This window comes from Cuculus canorus, chromosome 15, assembly GCF_017976375.1.
Source record: "Cuculus canorus isolate bCucCan1 chromosome 15, bCucCan1.pri, whole genome shotgun sequence".
Lineage (NCBI taxonomy): Eukaryota > Metazoa > Chordata > Aves > Cuculiformes > Cuculidae > Cuculus > Cuculus canorus.
In genome coordinates, this window is record NC_071415.1 from 15971185 (window position 1) to 15995195 (window position 24011).

General features: G+C 41.2%; 1 protein-coding gene across 2 annotated transcripts in view; it reads left to right on the plus strand.

Moving 5' to 3' along the window:
- Positions 1 to 9558: 9558 nt before the first annotated feature.
- SMG1 (SMG1 nonsense mediated mRNA decay associated PI3K related kinase) overlaps positions 9559 to 24011 on the plus strand; it is a 64374-nt gene continuing 49921 nt past the window's right edge. Inside the window, exons 1-3 of one of the 2 annotated variants that reach the window (XM_054080452.1) lie at positions 9559 to 9843; positions 19363 to 19526; positions 23387 to 23542. In XM_054080452.1, the coding sequence (XP_053936427.1) occupies positions 9755 to 9843; positions 19363 to 19526; positions 23387 to 23542 (409 nt within the window). In that variant the 5' untranslated portion in view covers positions 9559 to 9754. The remainder of the gene's footprint in view (positions 9844 to 19362; positions 19527 to 23386; positions 23543 to 24011) is intronic. The other variant, XM_054080453.1, reaches the window with a different exon arrangement.

The following is a 24011-nucleotide window of genomic DNA, read 5'->3' on the forward strand; positions in this document are numbered from 1 at the left end:
GGGCAGAGAATGCAGGTATGGTGGTCTTTCATGGATACTATGTGCAGCAAACCAGATTAAACTAATGCTTAATTGTAAAGGTGCAAGAGAGAAAAACAGAAGCACTCCATTGGCCATCATTACAGGGCAGGGGAGAGGGAACAGCATAGTGGGGCTGTGGGTGGAGATACTCAGTGAGAGGGAGGAACTGTGGCTTGGTTTGATCAGCTCCCAAGGCTGAGTGTCCCGACGCTGCAGATGAAGGCTGCGTGCCCATTCTCGGTTGGCATCAGTCAAGCGGTGGCACTTTGAATCCCAGCGAGTGGCAGGTGGTTGCACTAGAAACAGCAGCATCCCAGTGATAGAAGTGGCATTAGCAGGCTGCAGGAACCAAACTGTGTGCGGCCACGGTGCAGTCAAGCCACTTTGGTCAGTACAGGATTGTAGGTTTTACTAAGAAAACCAAGACATGAGAGAAGTTATCATTTGTGGTTTACAGGAAAGCAGTGACTGCTGGGCTGAAGGGCCAGCGAGCACTGGGTTTGAGCATAACAGAGTATCTTCCTTCTGACACAGGCAGGAAAATAATCCTTGCAACCTGGTCTCACGGGGACTCAGTACCACGGGGAGACCCCTTTCAAGGTGGATGCAAGTAAGCAGGCAAAAATTAGAAATAAATAGGGCAGTCTATAAAACGATAAAGATCCATGTTCAAGGTGGGCACTACAGGCCCTCCCAGGAGCTCTGCAGTTCATGCTGAGATGGCAGCTGAGGCTGCAGCTCCCGGCTCCCTGCCCCAGCTCCCCGCTCCAGCGCGCAGGCTGACATATTAGCATAAACCTCAATTCCAGTTTGCGTTAATGTGTTGGTCTATACCCTGCAGTAACTCAGGAACAGATATAGTGCCGTTAGGCTACTGGGGCTAGAAGGTCAGAGGAGGGCTCAGAGATGGGGACAGAAACTCCACTTCCCCTCTGGTAAATCAGAGCCCACTCATACCCAGGAATCTTTAAGCAGCCAGATAGTCTCCAAATCATCACCTTAGTGCAATACAGAGCTGGGAATATTCAGCAGGTACTAGGATCATCTGAAACCAGCTAAAAGAATTTAAATATATTAATAAAATGAAGTAACCAATCAATTCAGGCATTTTGCAAAAATATACATCAGATTTACATATTTTACAAAAGCATGTGATTTGTAATAAAGTAGGGTTTGGGGAACTGAAAGGAATCTCATATAACCTGTCACTTATGCAAATCACTCTCTATTCACAGATATAAAAAATCAGTTGGTTACACGTGAAGCTGCTCTACGATGCTGATGTGCACCCCCCTGATGTGCACTGGGCTGTGTTTATGTCGTCTGGACTGCAGCAGCACGGCTCAGCACAGCACAGAGCTGTGCCGGTATAGGAGGCGTCCCCTCAAAGTACCCTCAGCATGAGGGAGCCAACACACTCACAGGCGGTGGAGAATGACAAGAGGAGGGAAATGCATTAAAAGAACTACCATGACCAATTGATTTCCGTGTGCCTTAGAAGTGATGTGTTGCTTTGTAACTTGCTTCAGTGTCATTTTTAATGTTACGAAGTCCAACATTTAAAGGATATAGTTCATCCAAACTCAGACATTCTCTTTTCAACCTTGATTCCAGATTTAAAGGAAATCAATTAGGTTGCTCTGGAGTGTGTATGGAAACATACGTATACACCCTACACACAAATGCGTTTCAGCAGGGTACCTGTGCCTGAGCAGCAATTACCTGTGCAGCTCTGGTTCATACCGCTACATTTCTCAGTGTCACTTTTTGTCTCATCATGGGCTTTCTTCTCAGCGTTTAAAAGCTTAGCTTGTTCTTTAGCTGCGTGTTGGTGAAAAGCGTACAGCCAGGATTTATGGATTTGCAAACACGTCATTATGGGGTTGGTGGACTGGGTCGGCATGCTTGGAGCTGAATTCCATTTATCTGGAGAGTAGGTGTTTAACTAATGGGGACATCAGACATGGAATAAATGCAGGGCAGCTTCTGGTGCCAGTGTTTTACAAAAACATCTGAATGAATGAGCTGAGAGAGCAAAACGTTGTATGCTTTTATGTTCAGTGAACAGAAATAACAAGAAAAAGCACCATGATGAAGTATTATCTTTGTGCAATACTGATTATTTCAAGGTTAATTTTATCCATTCTGAATGATTGCTCTATCTGCAAGACTGAGGAACAGTGAGTTCAAGGAGCTGAGCGAATTAAGTCATTCTAAACCATCGACTGAAAACAATGCAATTAAATAAGAATTTGAAGGAACTTAGGTGAAAGATGGCAATAAATTTATGTCACTTATTGATCACTTTCTAGCTGAACAAAAGGCTGATCATATTAGTTAAGAGGCCTTTGGGGTAAAGGGATATGACAATCGGCTGTAATGCATCGGCTGCACGGACAGTGGTCAAAGGAGGACGGCTGTGCTACAAGAACTGGGCAAAACCATAGCCTAAACCATGGTCTAGAAAAACAGTGAAAAAGAGAAGGAGAGACATGTGCTCCATTTAAGGGCCCTTTCTGTTTCAAATGATGAAGCTCCCACCGACTTCAGGCGCTTGGACTCTTCTATAGACTTAATGTTACGTTGTGCTCCAAGATCCTAACTAGATGAAACTCTTACTGTGCTAAACATAAGGAAAGATGTAATTTCTGCCTAGAAATCCCTACAATATACAGAGTTTAATAGAATAACGTTTTTTTTACAGAAGAAATCACAAGTATCAGGGAGTAAGGAGTATCAATTACGTGTAAGTCGCAAAAATATATTTAAAAGAACATGTCAATACTGCGTGATAAGATCTGCTATCTTTCTTCTGTTTGTTTCTGATTAGATCTGTGGAGTTTTCTCTGTAACCATGCAAAAACTCAGTTAAGAGAACTTTACGAAGGCTGCAAAAGCAAAACTTACAAATTGGTAAGAATTCAGAATTCAGGTTGACTAGGAATAATGTATGCTTTTTATGCACACATACTGTTCTTCCATTCTGGCCTGCGGACGAGTCAAGCTGTACACTGAAGGAAGCTGCGGTTTGTAAGGCTGTTGTTAGAGAAGCTGGAAATTGTAGTGATTTAGACAGTGCACTACAGAAAGATGATTTGGTGGTTACAATGCGCATATGCTGTTGGAGAAATCAGATTCTCTTCTACATAATGCTAGACAGCTCACCCACACCAAACTTTTCACAGCCTCAAATTAATACCAAGTCTTTGCTCTGCATATACCCCGCAGGAATATATTCTCGTTTGATTCAGCTTGAATTTTGTCATTATTTAGACATGGATACAGCCTTCCTCACAAAAACAACGTGCAATCACAACTATGCAGGTGAGATTTCAATCAAGTAGTGCCTTGATTTCCCCTGTGGAGACTTTGAACTCCCCCGGGCTTGCTCTAGATAGTGCCATGTGACTGTGGCCACAGGGATACCCACCCTCTGCAGTGCCAAGCAGAAAAGCCACTGTTGACCAGAGCAGAGCAACTTCTGCTGCTGTAGATCCTACGTTTAACCCAGCTGTATCCACACACCACAAGAGATGGAGTCCAGCTCCCTTTATTCCCAGTCGATGAGTGTTTTTCTACCTTGTTCACGTGTTATCATGCAAACATCCAGAGGCGTGAAAGACTGTCTTTTTAGCTGATTTCTCATGGATGCAGAGCTTATGCGGTCCCTTGGCCAGCAGGTGGGCTGTGCAGCCTCTGTTCATAACTTTTGGTCCCACTGCCAGCTTTGTGGTCGAACATGTCTACATATGAATTTCCACCAAAACACCCTTCAGAAGGGCTGTGAGAAAATCCAAGTGGAACTTGAGAAATATGTGTAGAATTGACAGATAATCTGGGTGTACTTCATATATAAAATCAGTCCCATGGAAGACTGCCCGGGTCACAGCAGTGAACTCTGGTGGCTAAGGACCTGATGCTTAAATCTCTCTCTGACTCTGATCTCATCTTTTGTGCTTTGATACTATGTTTTTTGTCTCATAAAGGCTGCATATCAAGCTGTTATTCAAAGTATGACCCAAGTGACATCTCTAGTGATATCATCAAAGCTTTTCAAGAAGCTTCAAGGAAAGATGGAGAGATAGGGACTTGATGGGGTTGAGACCCAAAATACATTAAAAAACAGGCAGGAAAAAAAGCCTAAAAAAAGCATTTAAAATTAGAGGAGATTAAAGGATAAATACCTTGGGAAAGTTTACTGCATGTTTCATTTCCAATTGTACTGCACCTCTTAGACCAATTTTTCTTTTAATTTTCATAGCACTCTAGTATCAGCAACAAGCATCAAACTGTGCTAAATTAACAAGTTGGATTCATTACACAGTCCAAACAAATTTCTCCAGGCTTGTTATGCCTTAAGGGCTTGATACTTTCCTGGCCACCTCTTTCAAATTACCCCTTTAACAAACATGACATAAACTTGGGTCTGTAGAGCATGAAAATTTGTGTGGGAGAGCAGTTATTTTAACAGATAGAAATTCTCAGATTCACTGGAAAGGTGAAGCATCAAGTACACTATCAATTTTTCAGAAGGGCTTCACCCATAATAGTCTTGTACTATTGGCATCCCTGGTAAAAGATAACTGCTTCTTGCTCCAACTTTGTCTTTTTCTGCAGTGCAGTAGAGCGAACGCCAGCTTTGTGCAGCATTTCGTAATATGCAATTGCTTGTAAGTCCTGATTCAGCTTTTCACTCCTGCAGGATGCAGTATTTCTCATTAAGGTTCTGCCCAGGCTCTCCAGAAATAATGCAAGCAACACAAATCTCCCAACAGCTGCCAGTCCAAATAGCCAACTCTTGCAGCAACACGAACTAATCTGCAGATACAGAACATCTTGGGCAGGACTTCGGGTATGGCGCTGTCTCATTGAACAGATTAGAGGGAACCACTTCTTGTGGCACACATTTTATCCCATATGAGTAAAAGCACCTTTGATTCTCAGCCAGCGTTGCATACCAATCACACACTTGACTGTTCCATCAGGAGTTTGATTTTCAGAGACGTTGAGAATTTTTTTCAACCGAGTTCCTATGATGCTGTCAATTTAACTACTTAACACGCTGCATGCAGACTATGACTTTCCTCTAAAGCATCCCGTGTGACTTCCAAAACTCACAAAAGGATTGCTGCAGTTTCTACTTTCCGGAGGACCAGCATGGGAGCTACTGCTTTGGGCTATCTCAACATTTGTACGCAGACTGAAATTTAACAGAGGTAATAGGGCTGATCGGATTGGCAAAATATGTACTAGTCTACTCTTTTTCCTTGGACATTTCAAGACCTAATTATTTCAAGACCTGCAACTGTTTTAGGCTATGTATGTGTCAGGTCTAAATAACTACAGAGACTGCTTGTTTAGGAATCAGTCACATTAATGGATGTGCTTGGTTCGCATATATGGCTGTTGCTGGTAAAATGTAAACGATGCCTAGGACATCTAAGGAAGCATGTAATTGATAATTAAATAAATTGCTAATAGAAAAGCATACTGTTACTAAACAGAAAAAGCAAAAAAACCCACTTATGTACACAACCAAAGACTTCTTTAGTCCAAGATATAATAAATCTATAATAAATATTGGTGATGGGAGCTCAAATATTTAGTCATGTACTGTACGTACTGCTACCTTACTTAGGAGATGTAAAATGTTTTAAAGATGTAATAGACAAATTCAGCAAAGCGAAAATGTAAGTTCTAAGAAAGTGAATGTATTGTCTTTGTTGCACTGATGCAGAGGAATACTGTTCAGTAAAGGCTACCCTCTAAAAGACCTTGAGGAAATGGAGCAGATGGTTCCATGTGCTAAATTAAAAGTGGTTTTATAAACACTCTAAAAAATATAAATACTATTTTCCTTAGTCTTTTGCATAGACAAAAGAAGGTAAAAGATGGTTGTTGTCAGGATTCAAATCACAGTGCATTTATTATGGAATTCTAAAATATAAGATGAACTTTTTTTTTGCATTAAAAAGATTTTCAACACAGAAACTCTAGAATGGTTCAATATGCCTTGTTGTTAGGACTACTTTTACATTGGATTTCTGTATTAATACAACCCATAGGATAAGGAAAAACTCCATTTTGGGATGAAACAAAGTAAGCCCCAATGCAGACTGTACCATTTACTCATGATAGACAGTATCTTTGCTTGGCAGTACAATGCCCACAGATCGTTATACCTGCCGACAATTTTAATGAAGAAAACAATAGGAGTCCTGAGGGACCTACTGTGCATGCGCTGCCAGGCTGTGCCTGCGCTGCACGCACAATATGTTCAGGACACCCCAGTTTCTCTGTGCCTGCACAGACTGGCCGTACACCACATGTGCTTGGAGGCTGTGAAGTCCAGAAAATACGGGATGAAGGCCATTCGATTGAAAAATCCAACCAATAAATACAGGATTCTGCCATCAAAACAGAAGAATTGGCATGTATAGGGAATAACTATTCTAGGAATCCTTTGTAATTTTTAAGAGGCATCCATCTGCAATGTACAGGCTCCAGGATCTTGGCATCTGGTACTTCTCTGCTCTAGTTAAATACTGTTTTGCTCCTTGGCTTCTGTCCTGTTTCCAGAAGAGGAAATAGCCTCTCTTTCCCTCTTGTGGTTGGTGATAGTTTCTCTCTCAATCTGTAGCTTTGTTATGGATCAGAGGGAGCCAAGGACCAAAAGTGACTTGTAAACCTCAGCAAATGCTGTTTTTTCTAGACATGCTGCTTAGTAAGGAAATAAACTAGTAAGGGGTAAAAGATGCAATATGGTGCTTACTGACCTATTTCAGCATATTAAATATATGCAATCTGCACTTTATTCCAACTAAAAATAACACTTAGATTAATACAGCTTTCTTTTATATATTAAATAGAATGAATTATAAAGCAGCCAAAGCGTGATTTATAGCGTCTGTTGCTCCAGAGTTCTGCATTAGGATGGATGTGGACAGTGTGATGGAGTGGATTGAGCATATGCTCAGGAGGAGAGGAGAGACATATCTCTGCCAGTGTCATTGACTCATGCTGAGATTTAAGATGGGTCTTTTAAGTCCATACATCTCTGTTTTGAGGGGATCCAGATTTAGACACCTTGTTTATTTATTTTTTGACAAGACTCAATAATCTGCAGGTCCAGCTGATGTCCGTGCTGGCCACTAAATATCCAAAAGCAAAGTCCCAAACTTGGAGACAGAAAACCAGGATGCAGTTTTGAAAATCCTGGCCTCAGCTTCCCTAGGCTTCTTCATTCACAGAGTGATGCCTGAATGGCCTTATCCATCTCTGCAAAGTGGCTGATTGAAATCTGCAACCGAGAAAGTGCTATACAAATAATTATTGCTCTACCTCACAGATCTTGAAGAGCATTTTAACTACTAACTATAATATCATTCAAATTACACAATATAGACATCCTTATAGAACCAGATCAAGTATGTCTTTTCACTTGTCAACTAAATAACATTTTACAGTGTTAAGGTTGTGCGCCACAGCAGTTTAGAAAGCTAAACATCACTAATCTGTTTTACAAACGGAGACAACTATGCTCAGAAGAGCAATCTGCATTAGACCACACAAACTGCAGCAAATTCACCACTAGAATACAGGATTTCTGATACAAAATTTACTGTACCGAACACAGAAACCCTGGTTCTTAAATTCTTGCTATACACAGGCAGTTGTTGGTAATGGCATGCCTGCTTTTTTTCTTGCCTCCCCTTTTTAAACTAATTTGAAAGGCATTTAAATATACATTCCAAGTATCACCTTGCCCCACAAGTGATTCATGTTGTTACCTTTGGAATACTGCACAGTCATGAAATATAAAGAAAAATCATCACCTGCTCCATCACTGAGGCAGAGGATCTCCTAGAATTTATCAGAAACGGTGAGGAAATTTGCAGCAGGCATTGTTGCTATCCTTATAAAAATCTAATTTTGACATTTATTATGTAATTCTGTACGTCCATCTCAGTTATAAAGAAGGGAGAAAACGATCTATCATGGCTAATGGAAACAATTTGGTTTGCAAAACTGATTCACCTCAGATACACGAGCATATGTCAGTTGAAACGCAGCCCGATGGGCACTGGGACATCCTGCATCTCAATGGCATTAGGCTGCAATGAAGCCCTGTGATAGAATTCTTAATTTTTTATGTCCTGTAACTGATTTTGAAGCCTGTACATATCTTGCACTCATTGCTTATGGACTGTAAGTTAACGAGACCTATCATCAGGACGATGGCTGCCTAGCAGAATCCGAGGGAGGCGGCAGCATGCCATCTGTCTTAGCTAAATCACCAACAGAACCGTGGCATATTAGGCCAAGAGGAATTTTAAAAGTCCCCTCGGGTCTCAAATCAAGGATATTGTAATAAAAACAATAAAAAAAAAAAAAAGAGTTTGATCTATCCGGGTCTCTTTGCTGAGTATCTGACTAAACTATCATAATTTTTCATAACTGAGGAAGTATTTTGCAGTTGGGAATTGGATTTATCAAAACAGTTAATGTAACTTTCCAGGTCTTGCAGGAAAATTAAAATACGCCTGAGACAGTCTTCACATCTGCTTGGGAAATGTGCTCAGAATTTCTACCAAACTGACTTTTTTCCTCCCCTCAGACTCTCCTGCCTTCCTGTTCACACCAGGCGTTCCCCACAGTGGAAATGCCCTTCCCGCACGTGTGGCAACTGCTTCACGTCATCCGTGCTCAGAACGATGCTTTTGAATTGCATTTTAACAACTGTGAGGAAGAAAGGAGGAAGAAGGAGAAATCTTTGGCGTTTGGTTAGTTTTTAGTGTGGGATTAGTCAGCTTTTTGCTGACCACTGCCCAACACCAGAGCTCTCCCTGGCAGCCACATAGGGGTGACGTCCTGAAGGGGGAAACTCCTCAGGGGGAAATGTCTTAGGGGAGAAACTCCTTATGGGGGAAATTCTTCGGGGGGGGGGGGGGGGAACGACACTCTTTAGGGAGAGAAATTCTGTAGGGGGGGGAACCCTTTGGAGGGGGAACTCTTTGGGGGGAACCCTTTAGGGGGGAAACTCTTTAGGGGGGAACTCTTTTGGGGGGGGGAAACTCTTTAGGGGGGAACTCTTTTGGGGGGGGAAATTTATGGGGAAACTCTTTAGGGGAGAACTCTTTGGGGGGGAACTCTTTGGGAGGGGAAACTTTAGGGGGAACCTCTTTGGGGGGGAAACTCTTTAGGGGACAAACTCTTTAGGGGACAAAAACTCCTTGGGGCAAAAACGCGTGGATGAGGAGCCGATCCGTTTGCAAGGAGCAGAGCCCCTGTCAGACATTCCAGCAGGGCTTGGGGCAGCACTGAGCGCTGCAGAGGAAATGCTGCACCCTCCTATCAAAGGGATAGGGAGCGGGGCTGTGGCGCCCCGTCCCTGCTCAGGCCCAGGACCCCCGGGTCCCCTCAGCCCCCGCAGGGAGCCGCCCGTGCCCCGCAGGGCCCCTCTCGGCGCGGGGGGGCGTGGCGCCGCGCCCTCCCATCGTGCCCCGCGGCGGGGCGGGCGGCCCATGTCCGCCATCCCGGCGTGCCGCGCGCGGGCAGCACCCGGGCAGCCGCGGCCGCGTCCCCTCCCTGCGCTGAGACAGCGGCCGCCCGCGGGGCGCGAGCGACGACTCGCCGTTGCGCTTCTCCCTCCTCCTCTTCATCCTCCTCCTTCTCCTCCGCCGCCCCTGCCCCGCGCCGCTGCCCGGCCGGCCATGCCGTCTCGGGCAAGGTAATGAGCCGCAGAGCCCCGGGGTCTCGGCTGAGCGGCACCGGCGGCAGGCAGCACTACCACCCGCGCGGCTGGAATGACTGGCAACCCAGGTGGGCGCGGGGCGGCCGGGCCGGGGCGGGCGGCGGGGCCTGGCGGGGAGCGGCCGGGCCCACGGGGCTGTCACCGCGCGGGCGGCGGGAGGGCCCCTCCCCGGAACCGCGGGGTGCGGGGGGTGGAAGGGACCCTAAAGCCCATCCAGTCCCACCCCCTGCCATGGGCAGGGACACCTCCCACTGGATCAGGGGCTCCAAGGCCCATCCAACCTGGCCTGGAACCCCTCCAGGGATGGGGCAGCCACAGCTTCCCTGGACAGCCTGGGCCAGGGCCTCACTGCCCTCATAGTGAACAAACTCCTCCTTATGTCCAGTCTAAATCTGCCTCTCTCCAGTTTATCCCCATTTCCCCTCGTCCTATCACTACAAACCTTTGTAAACAGCCCCTCCGCAGCTCTCGAAACCCCTTTCAGGCACTGGAAAGTCACTCTAAGGTCTCCTCGGAGCCTTCTCTTCTCCAGGCTGAACACTCCCAACTCTCAGCCTGTCCTCAGATGGGAGGTGCTCCAGCCCTCTGAGCATCCTTGCAGCCTCCTCTGAACCCGTTCCAACAGCTCCTTCTTATATTGAGGATTCCGGAACTGGACACAACACTCCAGATGAGGTCTCACAAGAGAGGAATAGAGGCGCAGAAATATCTCCGGGGGTGCTGTGTCCCCACAGGCAGTGGGGGGGAAGCCTCGGTACCTGTGTTTGCTCAGTTTGGTTTTCAGCTGGCAGGAAACCACAGAGGAGCAGATGTACTCCTCGTGTTTGAGGGTTAATAAAATTGTATGGGATGATGATGGTTATTGTGTTTATCTGGGGAAAACAGTTGAGCCGTATGTAGGCTGGGGTGAGGGCTTATACAATGCGTTAGGTTGTGAGGTGTGTCTCTACCTGGTACTTTATTTCGTAGTAAGTGAAATTCAAAGTCTGTTGACTTCTTCAGTCAAGAGTAGAGAGTGCATTTCAGGTCTTGATTGCTTGTGGTATACCTGGTGCAGGTGTGTACGATAGACCACTCTGCTTTGCTCTTTTAATAGTCAAAATTGTCATGTAGAAACTGTAAATAAATTGGGTGTTTCTTAATTATTTTTTTTTTGGTGTGGAAGAATTGGGGCTTTTTCAGTGTATTTTAAACTTTAACATAGCGTAGGATGCTACTTTTCAAATTTTCAGCAAAAACCAGAGCAGCACGTGCTTAGGAGAGTATTTACAGGTAACAGTCCCAGGCACATGCGATTTAGACTAGGACAGTTAGGTTTTTTGTGAAGGGAGGTATTATAAAACAGGGGTGCAACTTCAGTTTACTGTGAAGAAAGCTTTCCTTTTTCTTGAACAGCTAACAGTGCAGCCTCAAGAGCTAACGCCAGAAGCTCTTCATGGCATGGTTGTTTACGTTCTGATTTCTTCTGTTATCAAACTACTTGGTCAAATAATTTAATTTTTTTTTTCTCACTTAAAAATTTGCAAGTATTGGTGACATCATGTCTAGATTTTTGGGGGCAGAATTAAGAAGTCTGGTCTCTCTTTTACTTCTTAACTACTACCTTGCTTCAGATTTCTGGACTGCAGATCAGAATTCTGGATCCTAACTCTTGACTTTCCCACTTGGAAGAAATTGGATGTACATCTTGTGTCTTTGCAGAGATTGGCTTTGATAAGTGCTTTCTGGTTGGATATATTAATTTATCACAACTTCTGTCATTTTAGCCTAAAAAATACGTTTGACAAGAGCTAGGAAGCTGACTTTTTCCATTATGGCATGGTCTGCAGTAGGTACAGTTATGTTAGAGGTGAAAGTAAGACTAGAGCTGAAGAAGTGCTTTGCCTGCTGATAAGGCTGGGTTAGGAAGTTTCCTCACTGTTACCTGAGTGTCTGCTCCGTCCGCTGTGCTGTAGGTTGGTGCCTCCTTAGCTCTCCAGTATAGCTACTGTAAGCTGAGCTGCTAAAATATGTTATCCCAGAAGCCACAGGATACAAAATCTTGAAGGCACTAGAGAAAGTGTGGCAGACTGGGGAAGCTTCCTAGCATGGATAGGGCCTAGTTATGTTTCCGTCGCACTGTGTTATTAGAGCTCCTGCTCTAAGAAATAGGTAACTTCTCTTCCTGATCCTGTAACTTACAAAAATTTCAATTGGTCCTTTCCTTTAACTGATCTTTTTTTGGTTTGTTTTGAAGCTGTTAAGAAAGCTCAAGAATTGGAAACATTTACACAGACAATCACAGAGCGCATTTGTCTTTATATGTTATGCCAAACTTTTTTAAATATGAAAAAGATAGCTTTGACAATAGGAAACCTGTGAGTCTACTTGAACAGCTTAAAGGGCAAAGTAGAGATTAAATCAGTCTTTTTTGTTTTGGGGTTAACCAGTTTTTAAGTGATTCACATGCACAAAGGAAATTTGTTGTGTGAAACTGACAGTGAGTTTCTTTTTCATTGATTATTTGAAATATGCTTTTGGATAAACCCTGCAACACGAAATAGACCCATCCGTCCTTTCCTTCCTCTTTCTCTTCTGTTGACTGTTTCTTTTAGTGTAGGTGATATTGCTGGTAAATGCCTCATGGAAAAGGGAATGCACATGGTTAAAGTAATGCAACTGCCGTAATTGTAGTTGCTCCAAGTTACTAAAGAGGAGGAAAGGAGCTGCTAAGGCATGGATGTACTATCAGCTGGATTGTGTTTTCAAACACATGTGTTTGTATGTGTGGAAATGACTAGATTGATTCTCGTTACTAGGTCCGGATTCCTCTCAATTTTTAGGAATACTGATCAGCACTGGGGCTTGGGGTGAAAACAGTGTGGAACTGGAAATTCAAGCACACGTCCTTCTTTAAGGGAGAGTAGTTTTTAATTAGAATTTCTTCTTTTTAATACCTGCATGAAGGCAGTTGTATCTGTCGGATGCACGTGGACTAACTATCCTACAGCGTGTGCGGATTGAGCTCTGTATTACAGAAGAAGAAGAAGCCCTGATATATATGGGCATATTAATTAGTGCACTGAGGTCTACTGCGCTCTAATAGCAACACAAAACTTTTTTGATAAGTGTTGGGTATATGTGACGGAACAGTGAGGGTTTTTTGAGAAGGCTTGATATAATCTTGTTGCCCCTTATTCTGATCTTTATAGATTTCTAGATCTTTACATCTTTTTTTTTTTTTTTCTTTTTGTTTCTCAGATCTCACTGCATTTTCCCTGATTTGGCTTTTGGGGGAAAAACAAAATAATTTCAGTGTGCAGGTCTTGCATGTGAGTAGAGTTAATTTGTTAGAGTGTAAAGGCTGATTATTTACTGAAACAAGCAATACTTCCCTTTGATGGGAAGTTCTCTGGGTGGCAAACAAGTTTCATGTGCTTATGTCCCGTTAACAAGCGCAGGATGTACCATGTCTTTCTTAGATGAAAATGAGACAAGGGAGGTAGGATTTTAATTAACAGGATGTCTCTGTCTCTCCTATCATAAATGTAGGTTAGCAGGGGAGAATATGGAAAAGTGAAAAAGACTCTTTCACATCTGAGAAGTTCCAGAAGTGTCTTGGTAGCTTCAGTACTGAACTTAGTTCTTCAAAATGAAGTGTGTCCTTTCATGCAATGTAAGTCAGTCTTCAGATTACTAATTTCTGTTAGCATGGTGCCTCCCAAACGAAGTTACTGCGTAGGTCCCTGTGGGTCTAGACACGATGAAACAAGGCGCTAAAACACAACTCTCCTTCCAGGTAGCTTATAACCTAAGTGGGAGAGCAGTGTTGGCTAGTGCTTTATAACTGAGGGCAAGTGCCCTGTGTTTAACTAAAGGTGGAATCAGAGGTATTGGCAAGGAGCAGAGAAACTTGTCAGAGCAAATGAGCCAAGAGAGTGATGGTTAGAGCAGTGTTTTTTACATGGCTGTGAAGGGTGGAGGCATGTCTTTTTACAGGCAAGCTCTATTTGTGGTTATTGAGTGTTCATAATGCTGGACAAGCATGGTGATAGAAGTGCCTGCTGTCTATAAGGAAAGCTGAGACAGACTTTCTTCCACATTTGCTTTTACAAAGTACACAGAAAATGTTTGTTAGAAATAGGCTGAAATCTTAGTTTGGGCAGGTCTGTAACTGGGAGACCTGAAAGCTGACAACATAGAGACGTTAGAGGATGTTGCTGAAATTACCTGAGAATGGGTATAGAGTCATGTAGGATGGAAGTTGGTAAGGCTTCTCCATCTCTTCAGCGATAGCTGGGAGAGAGGAGAACATGGAGAGTGAGATATGGATATGTACATAGGGTGAGAGAGAGGGAGAAATAGTCTGCCGTGTTGAAGGCGTCTTAGAGGATGAGATGCTGTATCAGCTGTGATGTGCCATTGTGAAGAGGTCAATGGAATCCTAAACCTTGGGAAGAGGTTCAGTGGGCTGTGCATGGGAGATGCTGAACGGGAATGGGTTCAGTTCTGAACTGGCAACAAGTAATTCTTGATCCCCTTTCACATCTGAGTGTGTTGAATATGCTGATAAGATTGGGAAGGTATGAGATCAAAGAGCTTTTTTGGTTGTTTTGGGTAAAATGGGGGAGACTGAGTTTCTAATGTGAAAGCCTTTTTTTTTAATGTGAAGACAGAGGAGAATGAGATGTGAGAAAGATGAAAGGAGTTTAAAGTGTGTCAGTGGCAATCAAAAGGAACTTGGAGGGCTGATAACCTTCCTTACACAAATAGCCATACTAGATCAGACCAATTATTTGGCTAGTATAGTATCTTGTATCAGAAGTTGCCTACGGAAAAATAAGAACAAGATGCATATATATGCTAGGTTTCCCTGCCGTTCCCTCCTAATGTCTGTGACAGGACAGAGGGAAGTTGGTGAGGAGATTATGTAAGGAGGAGTGATGCAGAATCGAGAGGTGATTTGAAAAGCTGTTGTGACTACAGGTAGTTGTCCTGCAGAGGAAATTGCACAGTTGCAGTAGGAAAATAGTTAATGAGTTGATATTTCACTAGTAGAGAACATGTATTCTTACACATTTGTTGTGTTCTCTCAACGTGGGAGTAGAAGCTAAAGTAAGCTTAGGGGTAGGCTTAGCCAGGCTTGGGCTTGGCAAGATGGACCAGGTGATAGTAGAAGAGCATGGCAAATGATTGTCATTGCTCCATGTTCCAGTGGAAGAAAGGTCAGAAACTTGGTGGGGAAACTGTTACTTTGAGTGGGTACAGTGACTCTGAGTTTTAAATATTTTATTGATGAAGATTTTAAGTAATGAATTTATCTGTGTTATAGCAAATCAGCTGGCAACTGGGGCAAGTAAGCAGGTAAAATTGGCTGACGTGAACAATAATACAACTCATACAGTAGTTATCTCAGAATAAATACTCCATGTATATCTTGTGCTTAATTATTCTCTATGATTTTATTTCTAAGTGATTTTTGTCTCAAAGTAATATCCATGTGTTGAAGTTGTTGTGAGTGACCTACACATAATGAATAGTATACACCAGATTGTGAGAAGTTTCTTGGATAAAAATTCTTAAGGCTTCCATATAAACGAAGAAACATGATTTATTTTTGATTGACCTATTTTTCTTTTTTTCTAGATAAAAAGTTGGTTGTTTTTTTTTTATAAGCCACTCATTCTTAACTGTACTTGCTTCAGTCATACAAACTGGTATAGTCAAATCATGCTGATACTTTTGATGGGATGAGATATGCATTTATTTTTGGAAAAGTCTAAGTTTCCTTTTGTGTATCCTTGGAAAAAATCTAAGTAGCTTTTTTCCAGGGAGAACTAGTGGCAATTTCTGCTTATTTAGGTGGGTAAACTATTTTCTTTTTCTGATGGGTAAAGGCAGACTAGGAGTTGTCCTGTAGAAAATGGGATATGGTCTATTTATGTATAAATGATATCACTAAAACAGTATATGCAGGAAATTAGTCCTGGTGTTGGTTATCAGGTAGTCTTCCACCCAGATGCAGGCACTGATGAAAACTGTCATGTGAGCTCTTGAAGTACTTTGCTTAGTTTCCATCAATGAGCTTTTCAGGTGGAAATAAAACAGAGTAGTGTCTCATGAAGTGGCAAATACACTTTTGAAGGTACAGTATAAGGTAATCAGACGTTCATCGTTGTGATTTCCCATTCCAACGTTGCCTAAGATCACGTTTGTGTTTGTGCTTCTGCTTATCTGTTGCGAACAGTGTAGGTTATGATTTTATTAGTATACAATGTTCGTTTAGGTCTGACAAGGACAGTGTAACTGATAAATTTGTTGTTATATAGACTTCCTTTGAAAGATAATGCTAAACCTTATGTCTGTGTCACAAGGTACCATCTGCTTGGCAATGTGTAATTACAGTGGAAATACTGCCATGTGAAGAGGACAGGTGCCCTCCTGAAATGCAGACGTGAGCAGAAGTAGCCGAGGGTACAGTTCTTCCCATTGTCGTCTGGAATGGCTGCAGTGACCTTTCAGGGCTGGAGGGAAGGAGACAAAGTAATTATTTGTGAGACTTAGCAAGTACCTGTCTGTAGAGTGGTTCTGTTTTGAGTTCTAAAAATCCTTCAAAATCCTGAATACATTGCTGACATAAAAAGTGGTATTTTTCAGAAATAGATTTCAACTTAAACATCTCTTCCTGTGCACGCAGACCATGCTTTGCTGTGAGACACCTGGGTTCCTCAGGAAGGGGACACAGAGGCAGGTGACAGGTACTGGAGTCAGGTCCCAGGTCTTGATGAGCCCCTGCCACGAACCCCAGAGTGCTGGTGCAGGAGCCTGCAGTACAGTTGTTAAATTTGCTTCCCACCTGAGGAATGGTATGCGTTGCTGGGCAGTGAGAAATGCATGGACCCATGAGATTGTCAGCTCTGCTTCTGGTGTGAATCTTACTGCAAGCTGCATTCATTTTGAAATCATTCTTCAAACTGGTATGGACTGTAGCAGCCAGCTGGGTCACAGAACCTAGCTCTCTAGAAACTTTCTTTCCACAAAGCATTGTTCTCTGCCCAACAGAGAAGGGACAGAAATTGCTGGCTATCTAAGCTACTCACTTATTGTAGTGGAAAGTGTCTTCAGTGGGAACTATTGTCTCTTAAATTGATACATAGCAGAACAATTATGTATTTTTAATAAAATTGTGCTTACTTAGTTGAGTGATAAAGTGTGAACAGGTTAGCTTGCAGAAATCTATTCCCAAAGACAGAATGAAGCAAGTATGTGGTTCTTCCCAGTGTAACAATAGGCTTATGTGATTGACCACAGTGGAAAATTTCACAAAGCGTTCAGTGGCTGTGCTGGGGGAAGTGAGGCTAGCTGAGAGCATGGGTAGTCCTTCAGTTGATTGGGATATGTGGAACAGTTGTAAAAATTGGAGGTTTCATCACCTTGCCTTCAGATCTAATGCTTGACAGTTGGAGGTGGTACAGTCTACAGTACATCACCTTAAGAAAGCAAAGCTCTTTAGGGAGCTACTCTATTAAAAGCCCATCAGTACTTAAATGTACAAATTGAAAATCTGTCAGTCTGTTTCATTGAAAGGCTAAGATAATTTTAATCATCTGTAACGAACTCACTCCCCAAAGTGAGCTGGAAGTCTCCTGAGGTTTTAGGGCAGGGAGAAAACTGGGGGTACTGTAGCATACTGGAAAATGTGCACTTGGTGTAGGCACATTAGGTTCATACCATTTGAAGGTACAGTGCAGAACCTTATAGAACCACAGGATGGTTTGGGTTGGAAGGGACCTTAAAGATCATCCAGTTCCAACCCTGCTGGCATGGGCAGGGGACACCTCCCACTGGATCAGGCTGCTCAAGGCTTCATCCAGGCCTTGAACTTTGTTGCTCAGCATAACTGAGGTGAATGATGAAGGTCCAAGTGTATTTCTACAGTCCTAGTTGATTGTCGTGAGCAAAGATGTGTACTAAGGTTTTTCCTCTTGAGTAGCATAGCCTATTTTATAAAACAGTCCAAGCAAGTGCTTGACAAAACAGTAGCTCTGATAGCACCATGAACACTGAAGGAGGAAGAGTGTCATAGGGAGTATGTCCAAAGATGAATTTACTTCTGAGACAAAGGGAATAATACCTGCCAATCAAACCTAATGTCAGCCTTTCGCTGGAGAACAGGGCAAAAGCGCCATTTCCTTATTCCAAACCCTGTTCCAAATTGATAGTATGTTGTCATGTAACATACAAGAGAATAAAATAGGGAGGGGGTGGTGTGTTCCTGTAATGCCAGTTATTTTTGCAAATAACAGCCCTCATGGTCTTACTCTTCCACTTGTGTTGAGAACAAGCTGTATTTGAAAACAGCAAGCCTTTAGGGCAGCTAAGTAACAACTGCTTTTCAAAAATTTTAGCTGTGTTTTTCCCTTTTGGCCTTGAGATGCATTTAGCTCCTTTTCCTTGAATTTGTATACCAGTTCTAATCACCATGTTCTTTCGAAAAGTAAAGTGGAAGACTTTTTTCCAAGAACATGTAATGTTTGTCCTTACACAAATCGTAGTTAATTTACAGATATGAAAAGGAAGGATCTGTCCTGCTTTTTGTTAAATAATCAAATGAACTGTTCAAAGCTTAAGATAAAAATAACAGGTCTTTAGTTTGCTTAGGGAAAGCCCTCTGTAGAGAATTTGAATAGCGTGATTCTAAGTATACTTGAGTTGCTGATTTTTGTTTTGGGTGGATGTTGTTTTACTGGTTTTTATACAAAACCTCCAATATTGCTTGTAAGAATGCATATAAAGTGGTTCATTGAATTTAGATTCTGCAGTCACATGCTCACAAGCTTAGTGTATTAAAGTAACTGTACTTTTAAAAATGGAGTCACTTAGTATGTCCACTGAGAAGAGTTGATTTTGTAACTTTCCCCTTTTTTCCTTAAAAGTTTATTCTGGGCTATAAATAAGTTTTCTGATATGAGAGCAGTTTAAACTTACTGCAGATTTTTTAGCTCACTTTTTGTCTGCAAACATTTACTCTAAATGATGACAATTCTTAATTTGCGTTCCGTTTTTTTTCACAGTAAAGCCTGTTTTCTTTTGCAATTTTACTTTTCAAAAACTTAGACTATGATTACTATATTGATTATCAGTTGCATGCTAGTAACACTTTCATTTAATTGGTGGTTTTACACTGCTCAATAAGGCCCATAGCATATCATGGAGATGTTCATGTGTGGATTGATAATTACTTTCACAAACAGTAGACACTGTATCTCCTTGCTGTGGTATGCCCTTGCACCTCGTTGTATTTTATTTTTCACTTCTGGGGAGTAGTTTTTCCTTACATACCCATCCGACTGAAAAGAGACTTGAATGTCCTGAGAAAAGGCAATGGCACACTAGAATGCATTTCCTTTGCGTGTTGCTGAAATCATTAGTCAATTCTAATCCCGATGTGAAGTTCAGGTCACCTTTTAAGAAGCGCGTTAGGCATACAACTTTTTTGAGACAGGAAAATACATTTGGGATTGTTTTTAAATAAGTTGCATTTATAAGTGTATGTGAATCCAACTTCTGTTATACACCTACATAAAAAAATATTTTTCTCTTTATAGAACTGACAGTGCATCAGCTGACCAGGACAATTTAAAATACTCTTCATCCAGAGATCGGGGCAGTTCTGCCTCCTATGGATTACAACCCTCAAATTCAGCTGTGGTGTCTCGACAAAGACACGATGATATCAGAGTCCACACTGACATACAGAATGAAGAAAAAGGTACACAGATTGCTGTTTCATGTGTGAATTGTGAGGGGGATTTACAGATAAAGGCAGTAAACTGGAAATGATGGAGAAGTTTTTTCTTTTTCTTCTGCAACACCCCTCATCCCCCCCCCAAAAAAGGCAGTCAGCTGGTACAACTCACTGCCACAGTATCACTACCTTGAGAAATTTATCAGGGAGTAAAAAAATGTTGTAATTGATCTGAATAGTGAGAAAAATATGCACACATTAGGAGATAAATGTAGGAGAAGATTTAATGCATTAACAGAATAAACACTTTTTCCTAAAGAATAGTATTCTGAATCTGTCTGGTCTGCAAGTTGTAATGTCTTCCTGAATTCTGTCCAGTGCTTCTGGTATTGAAAATGGACTGCTTGATTAAATGGACTACAAATCTACTAATCTCTTATATTGCCTATTGCAGCTTTACTGCAGGAAACCAAAACCTTTGTTAGCCAATCAGATCTATACATTGTCATTAATAAGCATTTCTACTTCTTTGTGCCTCATATACTTCCTATAGATTGTGTGGTGTGTGGTTCATACAAGTTTTTCCTGGGATTTTTTTTTTGAGAATGGAAATACTTTCTCTAGGAAATAATGAAAAATTTGGAATCATCTTTTTCACTTTTATGAAAAAGAAATCTATATTCTGATTTTTTTTTTTAAATCACCAAATACAGATATCAAATAGGAGGATTTTTTATTTGCAGAGCCACTTCTTAGACTGTGTAAAATCTTCTTCAGGCAGGCCAGACTCATAAAATCTCACAGGAATATTAGTGTGGGGGTTTTTGCTCAGGAACCTGAAAAGCATTTGCACTCCCCCTCCTTCTCTGCCCTGTAACTCTCTATAAACAATTTCCATATCTTGGGGGGAGTTAACAGCTGAAAGCACTGATGCAAATTATTTTTTTTTAGTAGTAGGTACTGTTAGTAGGAGGCGGGAGCTTTGCAGTTAAGAACCAAACTGGCATAATAGGTTATTATACTTTGAAGTGTGCTAGTATTTAAAGGACATACTGGCAGTACAGTGACATAGTAAGTTTTGGACAAATTCAGTAAGGTAGTTTGTGAGGCTGCTGGGAAAGTGCTATTTGGAAAAAAAAAAGTACCTATTTCTCCTGGAGATACTGTATCTCACAGGGAATGTCTCTGCTAGCTCACACTTTAATGATGCTATTTTATTCAGATGTGACTTGAGAAGAGATGATTAGGATATCCTGTAATATAAAACTGAATTCCAGGTATCTCTAGTTAATTTTTATTTTTGGAGAAATCTGTAAGCTTACAGATGCAGAATAGTTTCTTTGTTTACTAAGATTTTTTAGTTAATCTGTTGGAGTCTGCCAGCATGGAATTTTCATTTTAAGAACTTGTAGCTTTTCTGTCCTGCTAACCTTATGTCATAAGTACCTAGAATCCTTGAGAAGAGATTCCTTCTCCCCACCAGTTTCTGGTGTTGACAATAAAAATCACTTCCAACTTGATAATTTCTGGAAGTTGTTCAGGTTTGAAAACCTCCAAGGAAGGGAGGTTTCGCAGCCTGCTTAGCAGCCTCCTTAGTGCTTTACCGCTGTCCTGGTAAATAATGGCTTTTTTTTCCATACCCCATTTGAGTTTCCTTTGCTGCAAGATAGGACTGACTCCTGTGTTTTTGCTCTGCATCTATAAGCTTAGTCTGGCTGGTTTTATTTTTTTAAATAACCCTTCGTATTAACTACTGGAAGACTGCAGTTAGATTGCTCTGCTTTGTGCTCTACCTTTAACAAGAGAGGAGAGTCACAGGATTTAAGTTTATAAACTAAATAGAAGGCTGTTGGGTTTTTACTTATAGGTGAAGTTTTCTCCCTTCCTGCAACACTTTCCTCCCTTTGATTTATAGCTGATGTGATCAGAGTCCTTGCTGCTAAAAAAGATACTGTACTGGTATTTATATGTCATGGTATCTACATATTTATGCTTAAATTCATAACAGTAACATAGCTGATCATAGTCTTACTTGGCCTCAGATTTAAAATTTAAAGGGAAATTAATAGAATGTGTGTGTTAGGGTTGTCAAAACTTTTCAGACCAGGAGATAACTGATGGAAGTTGCTGTAATATTTACAGCCTTATTGCCAGAAAAACTGATTTTCCTGCTGGTTTTTAATTACTCTAAATGAAAATTTGTTTCACATTATTACTAAAGATGTACCATCTATATGTCAGTTGGAGAATATAGGTTTGTGCTTAGTTCATGTAAGACAGTGTCAAATAGACTTCGGCAAATACTATTGCCTTCACACGCAACCAAAAAAAGCTGGGGTATTTTGTGTGCTAGAGAGAAAGTGAAATAACTTTGAAAACTCGAGTAATATATGATAGTATGTCTGTTTTTTGATAGTTGATGTTTGTGGTCTGAATGCATGATTATCTGACATTTTCAGTTAAACTAATTTTCGTTGCTTTGAATTTGAATGATACACTTCTGTTTAGTCATAGATGTAATTATTGCTGTTGGAAGTAATTTCATAGGACAGTCTTGTGTTTGTTATGACAAAATAACATTAAGGTGGAGTTCTTGCTAGTTTATGTTTAAAAATTGAGTTTAATGTTGTAAATCCAAATATACACAAATTATCTTTACTGTAGTTGTAATTAATTACGACTGAGATTTTGCACAGGATTTTCTGCAATGGTAGGGTAGTTCACTGTGTATGGAAATACACAAACATCTATTGGTAGTTCATAGCCCTTTATCAACAACTTTACCTTCAAGATGACATTCTTTACATCTTCTAAGGTCCAGATTCACCTTGATGTTTGAACTTACTTTTTGTCCCATAGGCTGCCTTTTTTACGGACGACCACCTCTCTTTTTCCTCAGGCTTGTTTTTATACACCGATGCAGGTGGAATTGTGGAAATAGCTCTTCTGAAAGAAATCTTGCATATCTTTTGTTGTTCTGGGTTTAATTTTATTAGTTGATTCTTCCCAATCTTAGGCAGGGAAGACACTTCAGAAAGCTGCCTGCGCAGCTGCCTCTAAAGTGAGCTGTGATCCATGGAGTCAGGTATTAGGCAGGGTCAGGGGAGTGTTTTACTTCTGCACAGTACTGCAGAGGAAGAAACTGCCTCTCAAATTGATGTGGCAGACTGGAAAAATCTTAGATTTCCACATCCGAGTATGTAAATTCTTGTGGATTTAGGAGTAAGAGATATTGAATTACTCAAAACAACACTTTATTTCTGTTTTATATTGTTACAAAGATGTACCATGTAGGATTGAGTATAATTACTTTAAAATAATGTCAATATTAATGTGTGAAAATACTGGCTGTTGTATGTTTAGGGAGAATTGTTCAATCTGGACATTTAAATAATCTTAATTAAATTAAATAATCTTAATTAAATAATCTTAATTAAAAGGCTGTTTAAAAGCTTTCTGCTGGGTTCTTTTTGGCCATTTTGCTGAGCCTTGGTGGTAGATTTATAACAAAAAATGGAAATTTGATGTCCAAAAATTTATCTAACCGTGTGTGCTAGCAGTTTGGCATGAAGGGCCTTGTAAAATACAGGGTCAAAAGTAATAATAAAACTTCAAATGCAGCAAAATCAGTGTTAAACTTCATTGCAATAGAAGTTTTTTTCATATGCTTCAAAAAAAGACTGATTAGATTCTGAATATGTGATGTGGAAACTTACAGGGCATTACAAAACATTTTTGTATGTGAAAGTGAAAAAGGAAGATAAAGAAGATGGGGAGGATAGGGCTGCAACTTTCATATGTATTGAATAACTCGTAACATACTACCCTGCTAAGCGTGTGGTCTGATAGCCTATTGTAATCTCTTGATTTTTTTTTTTCCACAGGTGGCTACAGTGTCAATGGAGGATCTGGGGAAAATACTTATGGTCGGAAGTCGTTGGGGCAAGAGCTGAGAGTTAACAATGTGACCAATCCTGATTTTACCAGTGTTCCGCATGGGAATCGTGCTTTAGCCACAAAAGACATGAGGAAATCACAGGGTAAGGATACCACAAGTTTTCAGTAGAAGAGGGTCTCTTTTAGTAACCTCTGTTCTTTTCAGAATATAAAAAGAGGCTCACTAAGATTAGGCAATCTGTATGGAGTTTATATTTTGTGATATATAATTAGATGATGGTGATGGAAATTGTCATCCTGTATTTACTGTTCCCGGCATTGAGACTTCCCCCACAGGTTAGGCAGATCTCTTGACTATATGGCTTATGCTATCCATCTCGCAGTTTTCTTTAAATAGCTTCTGAAACCTTATTCAGGTTAGCCAAATTTGGCAAAGAGATCAAAGGCTCCAAGGAAGAATATTTACTCTTAGATTTGTTGAAAGTTGATTCCCAAGTAAATTAATGAGTCCCTAGTGTGGGAAGATCCGCAATGGTGAGCTCAGCCGTTATCTGTTCTCACTGGCCTGCAGGTCAGCTAGTCATCACATCATACCAGCTGATTAGTCAGTTG